Below are 14,100 nucleotides of genomic sequence, written 5' to 3'. Positions count from 1 at the left end.
ATCGCCGCTTCATTTAAATTTACATGGCTGCCGCGCTGAGCCGACAAACAGCTGATCCGCTGTTTGTCGGCTCAGCGCGATAGTCTGGACGTGCGGGTGTCAACATCAAAGGTATTTGTCGACCACCCAGGTATACCTCATCCCAGGAGGCATACCTGGGTGGTCGACAAATACCTTTGATGTCAACACCCGCGCATCCAGACTATCGCGCTGAGCCAACAAACAGCTGATCAGCTGTTTGTCGGCTCAGCGCGACAGCCATGTAAATTTAAATGAAGCGGCGATTATTTAAATTGCCGCTTCATTTTCCTATGTCTGGTAGCCTAATCTACATGCCTCTGGCGACAGAGGCGTGGAGTCTAGACGTACCCGTAGACAAACAATTTTGATTATATTGTAAATAAGAAGCGGGCAGCAATGTCTCCTGTCAGTGTCAAGAAGGGTGGTTGAGTGGAGTTTCTAGGTTCCAAAGTTTTATTTTTGACTCAGTACATAATTCTACATTTGTAAGTTCAGCTTTCATAATAAAGAGCTTGAACTGCAAGAGATGAACTGAAAAATACTAATTTGTTTTTTACAATGGAAATATTTATAAACTATCATATGTTTGAGAGTGTTTGTCTGTTTGTTCAAGAACTCCAAAACAGTAACAGCTAGGACCACCAAATTTGGCATGCAGCTTTCTCTGATCATAATGTAAAGCAAGGTCAGGGTTTGGTTGTACCAGGACAATGGGATGTGCCTGAAATGGGATTGCTTCTCCTAAAACCAAACAGAAAAGACAATCACCAGGCAGGTGTCCCTGCACTCTCTGTCCAGGACTGCCCCAGCCCTGACCTCTCATCCCCTAAGTACCCTTTAGGGAGAGCGGGGGAGGCTGAAACTCCTCTTCCCCCCACCCCCTCGCCCCAATTCGTACAGGAACATTGTTGGCTGCCCTTCATCAGGGAGGGGAAAGTGCACATTTTGATGCATTCCTCACTCTGGCTGGGGAGTGCAGGGGACAGACAAACTTGGACCTGCTGCATCTGGGGGACATGGACCCCTCCCCTGGTTGTGCTTACTGGAGCTGCAGCAGCCATAGAGAGGCGTTTCTCACCTGGCCCCAAGCTGCTGCCTTGAGAGAGGGCTGGGGTTGTCGTCCTCTCCCTGGGGCAGTCTGCATCCTGAACCCCCTCTCCCCAGCCCCACCCCAGAGCAATGATTTCTGTGTAACACATACATTCTCATTTTTTCCCAAAAAACAAACATTAATTGAGTTTTAAGGACCTGAGCAATGCCAGGTAAAGTAAAAAAAATATATATATAAAGTGAGCACCGTACATTTCTGTGTTCTGTGTGTGATGGATATTTGAAAATGTAGAAAACACCTAAAATAAGGTTTGATCTTGCTGGCTACTTGGCCGAGGTGCCAGCTTCATCATCTTGGTACAATTCTTCCCGCTGCTAACTCTTGGTGTCTCTTTCCTTTGGTTTCCAGCCTCTGAAGACACTTTCCAGGGAGCGTCCGTTACCCAATATCTTTAATCTCTATACAGTTCTGACTGTGCTGCTGCAGTTCCTTGTCCATTTCCTTAGCCTGGTGTATCTGTACCGTGGTGCACAGGCCCGCAGCTTTTCCAAGTGAGTGTTGCTGGTTCCTGACAGGCAGAATGTTAGCATCTTTCTTCAGGCTGCGATTGAGCACCAAGCTCAAACTCGCTGGGCAAATCCCATCTGGGAAGTAAGGTGTAAGGAAACCTGCTGCTTTCCTGGTGCTTTTCCTTCATGTTTTCCCAGCAGAGCCCCTGTCTGCTTACTCTTACCCTTGGTAGGAAGAAGGGCTGCCAGAAAAGCTGGATCTGAGTTGCAAGTCTAACAAAGGCACCGCACAACTTAGCAGAACTTGGGGATCAGACTGAGAGATGCTGCACTCAAGCAGAAGTTATGGGCTTGGTGCAGAAATTACTGAGTGTGGCTCTAAGGCCTTATGTTATGCAGGTCAGACTGGATCAGTAGTCCCCACTCTAATGAGCATAGAGCAACGTTTGGGGGGCCTCGCTTGCCCTCTGGGGGTGGGAAAGAACCACTGGCCAGCCCTCCTCTGCCTCCAGCTCTGTCCCAGCCCAGCCCACATGGTGGCCTCAGCCTCCCCACAGCAGTTTCCAGCTGTGGCCCTGTTCCTGGTTGCAGCCTTCACACCCAGCCACAGCCTAATAAGAAGAAAGGCCGTGGAAAACATTTGGGGAATCACTGGACTAGATGATCACAATGGATTCCTTCTCAGCTGACCCCTGGTTCCAGTTGTTCTGAAATTCCAGAACTAGGCTTCATTGATGGGAAAGGGCTTTTTGTCTGTCTGTGTTTTGAAGGAAAGAGGAGTTTGTGGATTTGTACAAGGCGTTTGAGCCCAGCCTGGTAAACAGCACGGTTTACATTATGTCAATGGCAATGCAGATGGCCACCTTCACCATTAATTACAAGGTAAGACTTTTAAACTGTGATGTTATTGCAAAGCATTTGCACTCTGAGGAACTGCGGTGCTTGCAGATCTGAAAGGGAGCGCTGAGACCATGGCTGTAGTGAGAGACAAACGTTTTCCGAACTCTCAACATGTCTTTCCACTGAAGGGTTTATACCAGTGACCCTGCAATTAATAATGCCAAACAAATTGCTGTATGTACAAATATAGCTGATCTTACTGCATCAAGGCAAGACCCAAGTGGCATGTAAGTGTCAACCCCTGTCTGGGGCATGAATTCCTGTCCTGTGTTTATTAAACAAGCTTGTGAATTTGGCTTTGGAAACTGCCTCCCACCAGACTGCGTGAGTATGAGGAGCAGCAGCTCTTCTGGTGTTTCAATGCTGCATTTGCCATTTCAGGGCCACCCTTTTATGGAGAGCCTGCGGGAGAACAAACCTCTACTGTGGAGCATTATCCTTTCAGGACTGGCCATTGTGGGCCTTTTGACAGGTTCCTCGCCAGAGTTCAGTGAAAAGTTTGGGCTGGTGGAAATCCCCATGGAGGTGAGCGAGGATTGGATGGAGCGTTTCCACGCTGGCAGACTCTTCTGGAGTAACTGCTATGGAAACCAGCACAATGGAACTGTTGCAGCCAGGACTTTCAAAGGGGCCTAAAGAAGTTAGGTTACCAGTGATTTCAATGGGAGTCAGGCACCTAACTTAGTTTAGGCACTTGCAAAATTCCAAACATCAATTTGGGTTCTGAATTCTCCTGCATACAAACTGAATGCAGCTCACATCTAAGGGCTTAGACTGTAGGACCTTTAAGGTTGCTTCTACTCCTGGGCAAATTCTGCACCACTGCATGTGCAGAATTTGTCCTCCTAGAATGCTTTGCTTCCCTGCAGAAAAAAAATCACTCTCTGATGGGGAAGCGACGAGAGGTTAGGCAACCCTCCCCAGCAATAAGTTTTGGAGGCCTAGGATAGCTGGCAGAGGGGTAAATCAGTGTAGGTCATGGGACAGGACCCAGCTAGTAGCTGCTACCCTGTTCCTGGCTCAGCTGCTAGCTCTAACTGGAGTGGGGAAGACAGGACTTTCTCATCCCTACATGGGATCTGAGCTGGGTCAAACCCAAACTCCCCTTCTTTCTCTCCCCTTCACCCATCACTCCTCAGCTGCAGGGGTTCCCTATCTGCCCATCCCTTGTGCATCTAGGCTACCTCAGACCTAGACCTTCCTGCTGAGATGTGCCCCCCGCCCCAATACTCCCTCCACACTTGAACTGCCCAACTAGCTGCACTTGGATCCCTACCCCACTGAGCCTCACTCCCCCCATAGCTTGATCCCCCACACTGACCCTCCTGCCAAGTCCCATCCACCTTTATCTGAACCCCCCTTCCCCAGAGTTCTATTATTGTTGCACCCAGAACCCACCCACCAGGCCCTGTGCACCCAGATCTCCTGGTGAGCTGTCTGTATCCAGACTGCCCCCACACAGAGCCCTCTCAACCATGCTGAATCTCCCCACACTTGGAGCACCTGGCACAGAGGGGCAGGGCCCTCAGGTATTTCTGCACAAGGTCTGGTCCTTGTGCTGTCAGGGTTGGGTGCAGCCTCACTGAGTCATGTCCTGAGGGGAGAGGGGGAGCTGCACAGCCCAGTGCCATGCTGAAGCCAGCCAGGGGCACCCCAAGCCTCCACAGGCCCCTGGGCAAAGTGTGTGTGTGGCTCTCCATGCCCCTGAAAGAGGCAGGGGCAGCCAGCCCTGAGCGTTGCATGGCACCCCCAAAGTGTGTAGTGTGGCACTCCCTTGGCAATTTAATGGCCCTAGAGCTCCAGCTGCCCCTTTGAATTGCCCTCTTTGAACAGGCCTGACAAATAAAATGTATGGAACGTTGCACAATTGATTTTGGGGCATAGAATGTCCTGAGGGTACCCTCGGACCCTGTGGTTCTAAGGGCTATTTGTTTCAACTTCCATAATGTCGTTTGTGTTCCCAGTGTTGGAGAGAAACCAATTGTTTATCTAGTCACTGCAGCTCTTTGTTCTAAATGCCCTTCAACTGAGACCCCCTAGGTCACGTTCCCCAACTTGCTGCTGTGGCATTTCTCACGCGAGGTTCAGAAGCTCTGCATGGATAGACATGTTTGAATTCCTGACTAGCCCAGCGCTTGCTGAATTTGTCATGCTAGCCCCATGGCACCCTGGAAGTAAGCTGTCTTCCCCTACCTCCAGAAAGTCTCAATGTCTGAGTCTGGTCACACCACACGAGTTCACGTGCATCGCTGCTTCCTTTGTGGCAGTGCAGAGTTGAGAGGAGAGGACTGGACTGTCCGGTTTTGTACTTAGCGCTTACATTCACTGCTGCTCAGTCTTTGTTCATTTATTTTGCTGAAGTCCTGCTTGCCCCTTTATAAGCTCCCACTACAAATGTTAGTTCTTCTGAAACCTTCAGTAGACAAAGCCTGTTGTATAGCCAAGAATAACTTATTTGAGCTGCTTCCCTTTCAGTTTAAGATTGTGATTGCTCAAGTCTTGCTGGCTGACTTCTTTCTTGCATTGCTGGTGGACCGGATCCTTCAGTTTCTGCTGGGAAGTGCAAAACTGAAAGTGCCTTCCTGAAACAGATTCCAAGCCTCCAACATCCCATCAGTGCTGAATGAGTGGACAAGTGTGAAGGACAACACCCAGGAACACACTTCCTCATTGCAAGAAGAATCTTTATTCGTTTGACAGTGACTTAACCATGCTCTGGAGTAGGCCTGGGAAAGTTTTCTGAAGTGCTTGTTTGGAAACCACGTGGTGTAACAATCAAGGCTGCAGGGGGCACTACACTTTTAAATAACATTTCCAGGGGATAACCTGTTGGGAATTTTGTATTGCCCTGTGCTTGAAGTGTTTACAGAATTTGGTAATTAAATCAGAATCAGTGTATTTTAAAACATTTGGAATCTTTATGGGGGGGGCTAGTAAAAAGCTCAATCTTTGAGTAACTGGCTGGAGCATTGTGTCCAGAAAGGAGGTGGACACATTGGAGAGGGTCCAGTGGAGGGCAACCAAAATGATTTGGAGGCTGGAGCACATGATCTATGAGGCGAGGCTGAGGGATTTGGGCTTCTTTAGTCTGCAGAAGAGAAGAGTGAGGTTGGATTTGAGAGCAGCCGTCAACTCGCTGAAGGGGGGATTCAAAGAGGCTGAAGAGAGGATGTTCTCAGTAGTGATGGATGGCAGAACAAGGCGCAATGGTCTCAAGTTACAGTGGGAGAGGTCGAGGTTGGATATTAGGAAAAACTATTTCACTAGGAGGGTGGTGAAGCACTGGGCTGGGTTCTCTAGGGAGGGGGTGGAATCTCCATCCCAAGAGGTTTTTAAGTCTTGGCTTAACATCCCTGGCTGGGTTGATTTAGTTGGGTTTGATCCTGCTTTGGGCAGGGGGCTGGACTAGATGACCTCCTGAGGTCTCTTCCAACCCTATGATTCCCTCTACATTGGTGCTGAGGTTCAGACGTGTCCCTCAACTATGAAAGAAGCAAGGCAGGAGTAGTAATTATAACTATGCAAGAAGGGCTTAAACACAGGCTGGTTCATTAGTATGACAATAGCAGCAGCAGCCTCTTTAATCCCTGGGTTTGGTTAGTATTTCTGTAGTATAAAATGTATCAACTAAGTTACCCCATTTTTTAAAAACAGAGTAACATCTAGAACAGGGGTCTCTAACCTTTTTAAGTGTGAGGTCACTTTTTGTATTAAGTGCAATCTATGATCTACCTCAAATGTAAATACTCTTGCCCCACCTTCTTCCTGCCCCTGCTCAGTCTATTCTCCCTCTCTTGCCCATCCTCACGCACTTTCATCAGGCTGGGGCAGAGGGATGGGGTGCAGGCTGTGATCTTGGATTAAGGGATCTGGAGTGTGAGGGGCGCTGAGCTGCTCAGGGGGAGCAGTTGGGATGTAGGAAGGGGTTCTAGGCGCAGGCTCTGGAAAGCGTTTAGCTGCAGGAGTGCTCAGGGCTAGGGCAGGAGCTTGGGCTATGTCTACACTGGCATGATCTTGTGCAAAAAGTTTTTAGTGTAAGAGCTCGTGTTACAGTAGTTGTGCAAGAGTGTCTACATTGGCATGTACTTTTGTGTAAGATGTGCTTCTGCACAAGAGCATCCTTGCCAGTGTAGATGCTCTCTTGTGCAAGAAAGCTCTGATGGCCATTTTAACCATAGGGCTTTCTTGCGCAAGAAATTCATGTTGCCTGTCTACACTGGCCTCTTGCACAAGAACAGGGTAGGAGTGCAGGATGTGGGCTCCAGCTGGGTACTGCTGGTGGCTCCTGATGGGTGGTGCAGTGGGGCTAAGGCAGGCACCACCCCTGCCCTGGCCCACTTTTTAAAGCAGCCAGCAAACTTGCTCTATCCCTAGTCCTGTTGTGCCCCCTCTACTCTGGAGAAAGGATACAGAGTGGGTGGGGGCACCTTGACATCAACACCCTCCTCTCCCTCACCTGCCCTGCACAGCAAGCAGGAGGCTCCCCAAGGGGAGGGGCAGCTCCAAGGCAAAGGGCAGCAGATGAGCATCAGTGGGGGGAGGGGCAGTTGAAATGACAGCACTTGATAGCCTCTTCGTCAAACTAATCAAGATCACCTGTCAGGCTCCAAGCTCTAGAATGACCACTGATCTAGAATAAAAAGGAGTTACCAACAGTGGAGAGAGTTGGTGCTAATAGACCTAAGAAAAAGTATTGGGTCTTCATTAACCTTTAAACAGAGCCAGAACATCTTTCTTGCAGTCAGACAAGTAAAACACATATGCTCTGGAAAAAATGTGTGGCTACTTCATTAAGAAGCGAGAGAAATCATTGTCTTGCCCTCCCCCACCTGAGCTTCCATGGAGAGGTACTAGACTCTGCAGTAAAAAAGCACAACGGTGAGTTTTAAACTCCGGGTCAGTTGATGCTTGCTGCAGGTTTAAATATTGCTGTGATGATGTTTTGGGTTTGGCCTGGTGGCCTGGTTCTGCAATCTCATGACTGGGGGTGGTCTCAAAGCCCAAGGTCTAGCCCAGGCATGTCCACTGCCATTTTAGCCCACCACCAGCCCAAGACCAGTGCTATGCCCATGCCTGGGTCTTTTATTGCGGCATAGGCATAACCCTCCTTTTCTTGTGAATTTAATCTTATAAAAGCTAGCAAGCACCAAGTGACATACAGATTTAAATACTACACAATAAGGCAGAAAAATAGTTCACTTAGTTCTTCATAGGTGTGTCCTTTGGAGAATTGAGTCCATCACAGCTGTTATGAAGTTTATGCAGCTGAGGCAACAGCCAGCCTCAATGGAATGACTCAGTAGGAAGAATGCAACTTTATCTGCTAGAAGGGATATTGACTCCATGCTGCTGCTTGCTGCTAACAGATGGTGGGTGGGAGTCTGGCAGCTGCGGTCCTTTCAACTACAAAGGCATAGTCATACTGAAACAAAAAACAAGGTTTGCAGGTAGGAAATGCTACCTCACCCTCACAGTTCTTAGTACAGAGCTCATGTTCAGCCACGCCAAAACCTCAAATTACTTACCTCCTTCTCAATGTCAGCAAGAGACTTAATGTTCAAGTCCATGAAGATGGAAAAGGCCTACAACATAAAGGTAACTACAATAGATAATATATTCCTGTTTTCCTAGCAACCCCCTGGCTGCGTCTAGATTTTCCAGAAATGCTTTTGACAGAAAAGTTTTCCATTAAAAGCATTTTTGGAACAGAGCATCCAGATTGGCACGGACGCTTTTCCGCAAAAGCACTTTTTGCGGAAAAGTGTCCGTGCCAATCTAGACGCACTTTTCCGCAAAAAAGCCCCGATCGCCATTTTCGCGACTGGGGCTTTTTTGCAGAAAACAAATCTGCGCTGTCTACACTGGCCCCTTTGCGCAAAAAGGACTTTTGCCTGAATGGGAGCAGAATAGTATTTCCGCAAGAAGCACTGATTTCTTACAGTAGGAAGTCAGGGCTTTTGCAGAAATTCAAGCAGCCAGCGTAGACGGCTGGCAAGTTTTTCCGGAAAAGCTGCTGATTTTCCAGAAAAAACTGGCTAGTCTAGACACAGCCCCTTTGTTCTTTATTCTGCAGAATTGTTTGCAACGCACAGGAACCCAAAAACCTTTGCCCCATGAACATATACAAAATCGTCAACCCATGGGGGCTGCATGACTCTCACAGCTCTGAAATAGCAATTTCATTACAAGGAATTGATATAATGTCCTTGTAACCTAGACTGATACTCACATTAGTTCTAGTAGTGATGCTGCTTTCAAATTTGGGGTGTAGTGTGAAAGGTACCCCATCCATGGCTGAGAAGAGAGAGATGGTTATCAGAGAGCTACAGATGAATGACAATACTGTAAAAGCCTTGTGCTGCAGTGCACTGGCAGGCCTGCATGGGAAATCTAGGACAGTTTCTCAACTCGTGAATATTAAATTTCACCCTAATGTAAAAGTATGTGCTAACTTGTGAATTGCCAGAAGACTTGAACAGTGAGATGGACTGCCTTATCCTGTTCTTATGACAGCTCATGATGCCACACCATTTACAAGAAAGTAGTGTCCTCTGGGAAGGAGTATGTGATGGAATACCCAATCCTCTCCAAGTGGAGGAGGTTAGAAATTCCAGCCTGCTTTCTGATTGGCTATGTCTACACTGGCATGCTTTTCCGGAAATGCTTTTAACAGAAAAGTGTTCTATTAAAAGCATTTTCGGAAAAGAGCGTCTAGATTGGCAGGACGCTTTTCCACAAAAGCACTTTTTGCGGAAAAGCGTCCGTGGCCAATCTAGAAGCGCTTTTCCGCAAAAAAGCCCCGGTCGCCATTTTCACGATCGGGGCTTTTTTGCGCAAAACAGTACTGTGCTGTTTACACTGGCCCTCTTGCGCAAGAGGGCTTTTGCCCGAACGGGAGCAGCACAGTATTTCCGCAAGAACACTGACAATCTTACATGAGATCGTCAGTGTTCTTGTGGAAATTCAAGCAGCCAGTGTAGACAGCTGGCAAGTTTTTCTGCAAAAGCAGATGATTTTGCAGAAAAACTTGCCAGTCTAGACACAACCCTTATGTAGTACCTTTGACAGGCTTTCTGTAACTAAGCAGAAGAATAACACCATGACATTAAACACCTAATGTAATGTGAATTGTTTGTCCTAAGCCAACTGTCAGACTTTGTCCTCAGGAGAAAGAATTCACTTACCTGAGATGCCATAAAGATTAGCTGTATCATAAATGGAATCCACTCGCTTAGTGGATGCATATTTTGAGCCAACTCTAGTCCAAGACTTTTCTGATGGAAATTCTGTCCTGCAAGGGATTCGATAATTTGCAAATCAAGGCCTCAATGTTATACATTTGCAAAATGGCATCAAATGAAAAACTTCACCCTGAAGCAGCAGCTCCTGCTCTGTCAGGCTGCACTCCCTGCTCCAGCCATTGCCAGCTAGGACACTTGCATGCAGGAGAACTGGCCTACCATCTCTGTGATCTCTGTGCCCAAGGGACCAGCTCACAGCACCAGGAGTCAGACAGCTGAGCCCAAACAGGAAGAGATTGGTGTAGCTGTGCCACTTTCTGCAGCTTCCATTGGCAAACCACAGCCAATGGGAACTGGCAGGCTCTTTGCCTGGGGATGCTCAGATAGATAAACTGTCTCGTGGCCTGCCAGTGGCTTACCGGGATGGGTCTATGAACTTATTTTGAGAACACTGCACTAAAGAATATGCCCTTAAGGCTAAGCAAACCTTGGGCACACAGGAGCTGCCTTCCATACAATCCCTGTTCCACCATGAATGAGAGCCATTTTTCACACATAAAAACCAAAGTGCTTTGCACAATCCTTGGTGATCGCACAAGGCGAGAGCCATATGACAAAACATCAGAAGCCACTGGGTGGCACCATAAATTGGAACGTACTCCTATTTCAAGCTGGGCCCCAATAAAATCTCAGATGGTGGCTGATGACTTACTCTTTTCTATTCAGGTCTGCTGTCTCCAGTGAAAGCCCCTTCATTTCTAGACTGATGCCCCTTGGTTTTGGAAGGGGTTTAGGTTTGAGAAGCTGCCCCTTTTTACACCAAACAGCAAAGCTGCTAATTTCTCTGGGACAGAAGGAGACAAACAGATTACACTGAGCACTAACACTACACAGTTGAACATGCAGCTAGAATGGCAGTGTCTTACCCTATCTTCATATAGGAAGGAACCACTTTACTCTTATTAGTCAGCATAATGTCAAATACAACTAGTTCTGCTGCACTTAATGGGACAAGTTTCATACAGATTCGTTTCTTCTTGGAAATTGATGTTTCTAATGGAAGCAGAGAACATGGTATCACAAGAAATCCCTGCATTTGTTAGCAATAAAACTCAAGGTATGTAAAAAAAAAAAAATCAATCCCTGCTGCTGGCCTTACCTGAGCAGTGTGAATGCTGGCTTAAGAAAAAAAACAAGGTTAACACTAGTGTTCCACAAAAATTACAGATGGTAAGACAGACTGGCCTGAACAAAAAAAACCTTGTACAGTGCAGGTCTGTATCTATTGTCTGTACAGCAACAAGCTTTGTAAGGGTGACATGGCTCCCACTGCCTGGCTGTATTGCACAGAACACACCTGCCACTGGTTAGAGTTGAAGGCTCCATAAACATGCACCAGAGCCAGAAATTCTTGAGTGCCATTTTCAGCCCCTGGATGCAGCTACATAACATTTGGCTTGATGCATTCTCATTTGTAAGGAGGCAGAAACATGCTATAGCTGGGCTTAAATGGGTGGGGCATCAGGACTCACTTGGCTCTAAGAACTCCATAATGTAAACGTATCCTGGGGGGGGGAGCGTTTTCTCACTCAGGATCTGCACATCGGCTACCACATTGCCTGGGGAGGTCTGAAAGACAAACAAGCAGTCCAGGCTGAAGGGGGAGGTATACACCCACAAATGCGGGAGCAGGCTGCATTAGGCCCATAGCCACAGGGTGGGTGTGTGGCTAGATTAGGCCTAGAGCCATGCTCTTAAGTGCGGGAGGTGTCCTAGTCCATACGCACTGGGGCAAGGTCTGTAAACCCTGTTGGGTACTCTCAGGCGGGGAGGGGCAGCACTGCAAGGTGCAGCTAGTGAGGGGAGGAAGGATGTTACTTGACTTTGATCCCTCCCCCGGTTGGAACCAGCCCCTCCCCCTTCCGGTGTCCTACCTCCCTCGTCACAGCTGAGGTGATGCACAGGACGTAGCCGGACTTCTGCCCAAAGCCCTTCCCGAAGTTGGCGGCGGTGCCCTCTGGGGTGGCAGGGATCTGTGGGCGAGACGGGCTGTGAGCGGGACGGGGGGCACCGCGCCCCTTCCAAAGGGCAGTGGGCAGGCCCTTGCAGGGGACAGGGGCTGTTTCTGGGTTAGGGTTCAAGGGGCGAGGCCTGCTGGGGGGGGGGAGACCCAGCCCGCGGAGGCACGTGAGATCCCCATTCCAGGCGTATTGGGGGGGGGGGGTCACAGGGTGGAGGGGTGACGTAGCAGTGTCACAGCGCGGGGGGGGGGTAGCCAAAGGGGCGGGGCCCGTTCCCGGCGGGGGGGGGGTCACAGGGCACGGGGGGGGGTGACGTAGCCAAAGGGGCGGGGCCAGTTCCCGGTGGGGGGGTCACAGGGCGCGGGCGGGTGACGTAGCGGTGTCACGGCGCGGGGGGGGGTCACAGGGCGCGCGGGTGGGTGACGTAGCGGGGGGGGCGGGGCCCGTTCCCGGCGGTGGGGACACAGGGCGCGGGGGGTGACGTAGCGGGGGGGCGGGGCCCGTTCCGGCGGGGGGGGTCACAGGGCGCGGGGGGTGACGTAGCGCGGGGGCGGGGCCCGTTCCCGGCGGGGGGGACACAGGGCGCGGGCGGGTGACGTAGCGGGGGGGGCGGGGCCCGTTCCCGGCGGGGGGGACACAGGACGCGGGCGGGTGACGTAGCGGTGTCACGGCGCGGGGGGGTGACGTAGCGGGAGGGGCGGGGGTGACGTAGCGGGGGGGCGGGGCCCGTTCCCGGCGGAGGGGTCACAGGGCGCGCGGGTGGGTGACGTAGCGGGGGGGCGGGGCCCGTTCCCGGCGGGGGGGACACAGGGCGCGCGGGTGGGTGACGTAGCGGGGGGGCGGGGCCCGTTCCCGGCGGGGGGGACACAGGGCGCGGGGGGGTGACGTAGTGGGGGGGCGGGGCCCGTTCCCGGCGGGGGGGACACAGGGCGCGGGGGGTGACGTAGCGGGAGGGGCGGGGCCCGTTCCCGGTGGGGGGGTCACAGGGCGCGGGCGGGTGACGTAGCGGTGTCACGGCGCGGGGGGGTCACAGGGCGCGGGGGGGTGACGTAGCGGGGGGGGCGGGGCCCGTTCCCGGCGGGGGGTCACAGGGCGCAGGGGGGGTGACGTAGCGGGGGGGCGGGGCCCGTTCCCGGCGGGGGGGGTAACAGGGCACGGGGGGGGTGACGTAACGGGGGGTAGCAAAAGGGGCGGGGCCCGTTCCCGGCGGGGGGGGTCACAGGGCGCGGGCGGGTGACGTAGCGGTGTCACAGCGCGGGAGGGTCACAGGGCGCAGGGGGGGAGTGACGTAGCGGGGGGCGGGGCCCGTTCCCGGCGGGGGGGGTCACAGGGCGCAGGGGGGGTGACGTAGAGGGGGGGCGGGGCCCGTTCCCGGCGGGGGGGTAACAGGGCACGGGGGGGGTGACGTAGCGGGGGGTAGCCAAAGGGGCGGGGCCCGTTCCCGGCGGGGGGGTCACAGGGCATGGGGGGGTGACATAGCGGTGTCACGGCGCGGGGGGGTCACAGGGCGCAGGGGGGGTGACGTAGCGGGGGGGCGGGGCCAGTTCCCGGCGGGGGGGTCACAGGGCACGGGCGGGTGACATAGCGGTGTCACGGCGCGGGGGGGGTCACAGGGCGCGGGGGGGTGACGTAGCGGGGGGGCGGGGCCCGTTCCCGGCGGGGGGGGACACAGGGCGCGGGGGGGCGACGTAGCGGGGGGGCGGGGCCCGTTCCCGGCGGGGGAGGACACAGGGCGCGGGGGGGGTGACGTAGCGGGGGGGGCGGGGCCCGTTCCCGTCGGGGGGGACACAGGGCGCGGGGGGTGACGTAGCGGGAGGGGCGGGGCCCGTTCCCGGCGGGGGGGTCACAGGGCACGGGCGGGTGACATAGCGGTGTCACGGCGCGGGGGGGTCACAGGGCGCGGGGGGGTGACGTAGCGGGGGGGCGGGGCCCGTTCCCGGCGGGGGGGACACAGGGCGCGGGGGGGCGACGTAGCGGGGGGGCGGGGCCCGTTCCCGGCGGGGGGTGACGTAGCGGGGGGTAGCCAAAGGGGCGGGGCCCGCTCACCGCTGTCCAGCCGGGGGGCGCCGCGCCGGTGGCCCAGGCTACGCCGGTGAGCGGTGCCTGCTCCGGCAGCGCCATCTTGCACCCGGCACCTGCCCCTCCTCACGGCGGCGGGACACAGGGGCCTGTGGGACTGACGCACCCTTCTCCTATTGGCCGCCAGATTGGAGTCTTCAGCGAGTGACGTATTCGGAGGCCAATGATGAGTCGGCCTCAAGCACCGTCTGAACGCAGAAGCGAACCACCAGGACATGCCCAGTGCGCATGCGCGAAATGACGTTGCTCCTTCCCCCGCCCATGAACATAGCCCCCAC

The 14,100-nt window shown here is 52.9% G+C and overlaps 2 protein-coding genes across 6 annotated transcripts in view; one reads left to right on the top strand and one right to left on the bottom strand.

Annotated features, from left to right (window-relative positions):
• Positions 1-5,379, top strand: part of ATP13A1 (ATPase 13A1) — a 33,283-nt gene extending 27,904 nt beyond the window's left edge. For all 3 annotated transcript variants that reach the window (XM_075902475.1, XM_075902474.1, XM_075902473.1), the window contains exons 23-26: positions 1,481-1,623; positions 2,352-2,463; positions 2,863-3,006; positions 4,957-5,379. In XM_075902475.1, the coding sequence (XP_075758590.1) occupies positions 1,481-1,623; positions 2,352-2,463; positions 2,863-3,006; positions 4,957-5,067 (510 nt within the window). In that variant the 3' untranslated portion in view covers positions 5,068-5,379. The remainder of the gene's footprint in view (positions 1-1,480; positions 1,624-2,351; positions 2,464-2,862; positions 3,007-4,956) is intronic.
• Positions 5,145-14,092, bottom strand: MVB12A (multivesicular body subunit 12A). 3 transcript variants are annotated; one of them, XM_075902478.1, is made up of 9 exons: positions 13,790-14,004; positions 11,657-11,755; positions 11,255-11,351; positions 10,649-10,775; positions 10,435-10,566; positions 9,666-9,772; positions 8,711-8,775; positions 8,007-8,063; positions 5,145-7,903 (listed from the first exon to the last, which is right to left on the bottom strand). In XM_075902478.1, the coding sequence occupies exons 1-9, from the start codon at positions 13,862-13,864 to the stop codon at positions 7,841-7,843; spliced, it is 822 nt and encodes a 273-aa protein (XP_075758593.1). In that variant the 5' UTR covers positions 13,865-14,004; the 3' UTR covers positions 5,145-7,840. The 3 variants fall into 3 exon arrangements, with proteins under 3 accessions (XP_075758593.1, XP_075758592.1, XP_075758594.1); XM_075902477.1 differs by lacking the exon at positions 11,255-11,351 and having other exon boundaries at positions 13,790-14,092; XM_075902479.1 differs by lacking the exon at positions 11,657-11,755 and having other exon boundaries at positions 13,790-14,009.
• Positions 14,093-14,100: the final 8 nt, after the last annotated feature.

This window comes from Pelodiscus sinensis, chromosome 19, assembly GCF_049634645.1.
Source record: "Pelodiscus sinensis isolate JC-2024 chromosome 19, ASM4963464v1, whole genome shotgun sequence".
NCBI classification, from domain to species: Eukaryota; Metazoa; Chordata; order Testudines; family Trionychidae; genus Pelodiscus; species Pelodiscus sinensis.
This window is presented reverse-complemented; position numbering and strand designations above follow the sequence as displayed.

Excerpts from the sequence above, each read along its gene's own strand:
- MVB12A (XM_075902477.1), bottom strand. The coding sequence starts at position 14,039 with ATGTCCTGGTGGTTCGCTTCTGCGTTCAGACGGTGCTTGAGGCCGACT. Across the intron at positions 11,756-13,789 it reads CGCCCCCCGGCTGGACAGCG|ATCCCTGCCACCCCAGAGGG; the intron begins GTGAGCGGGCCC and ends TCTCGCCCACAG. Across the intron at positions 7,904-8,006 it reads TTGCTGACATTGAGAAGGAG|TATGACTATGCCTTTGTAGT; the intron begins GTAAGTAATTTG and ends TTTTTGTTTCAG.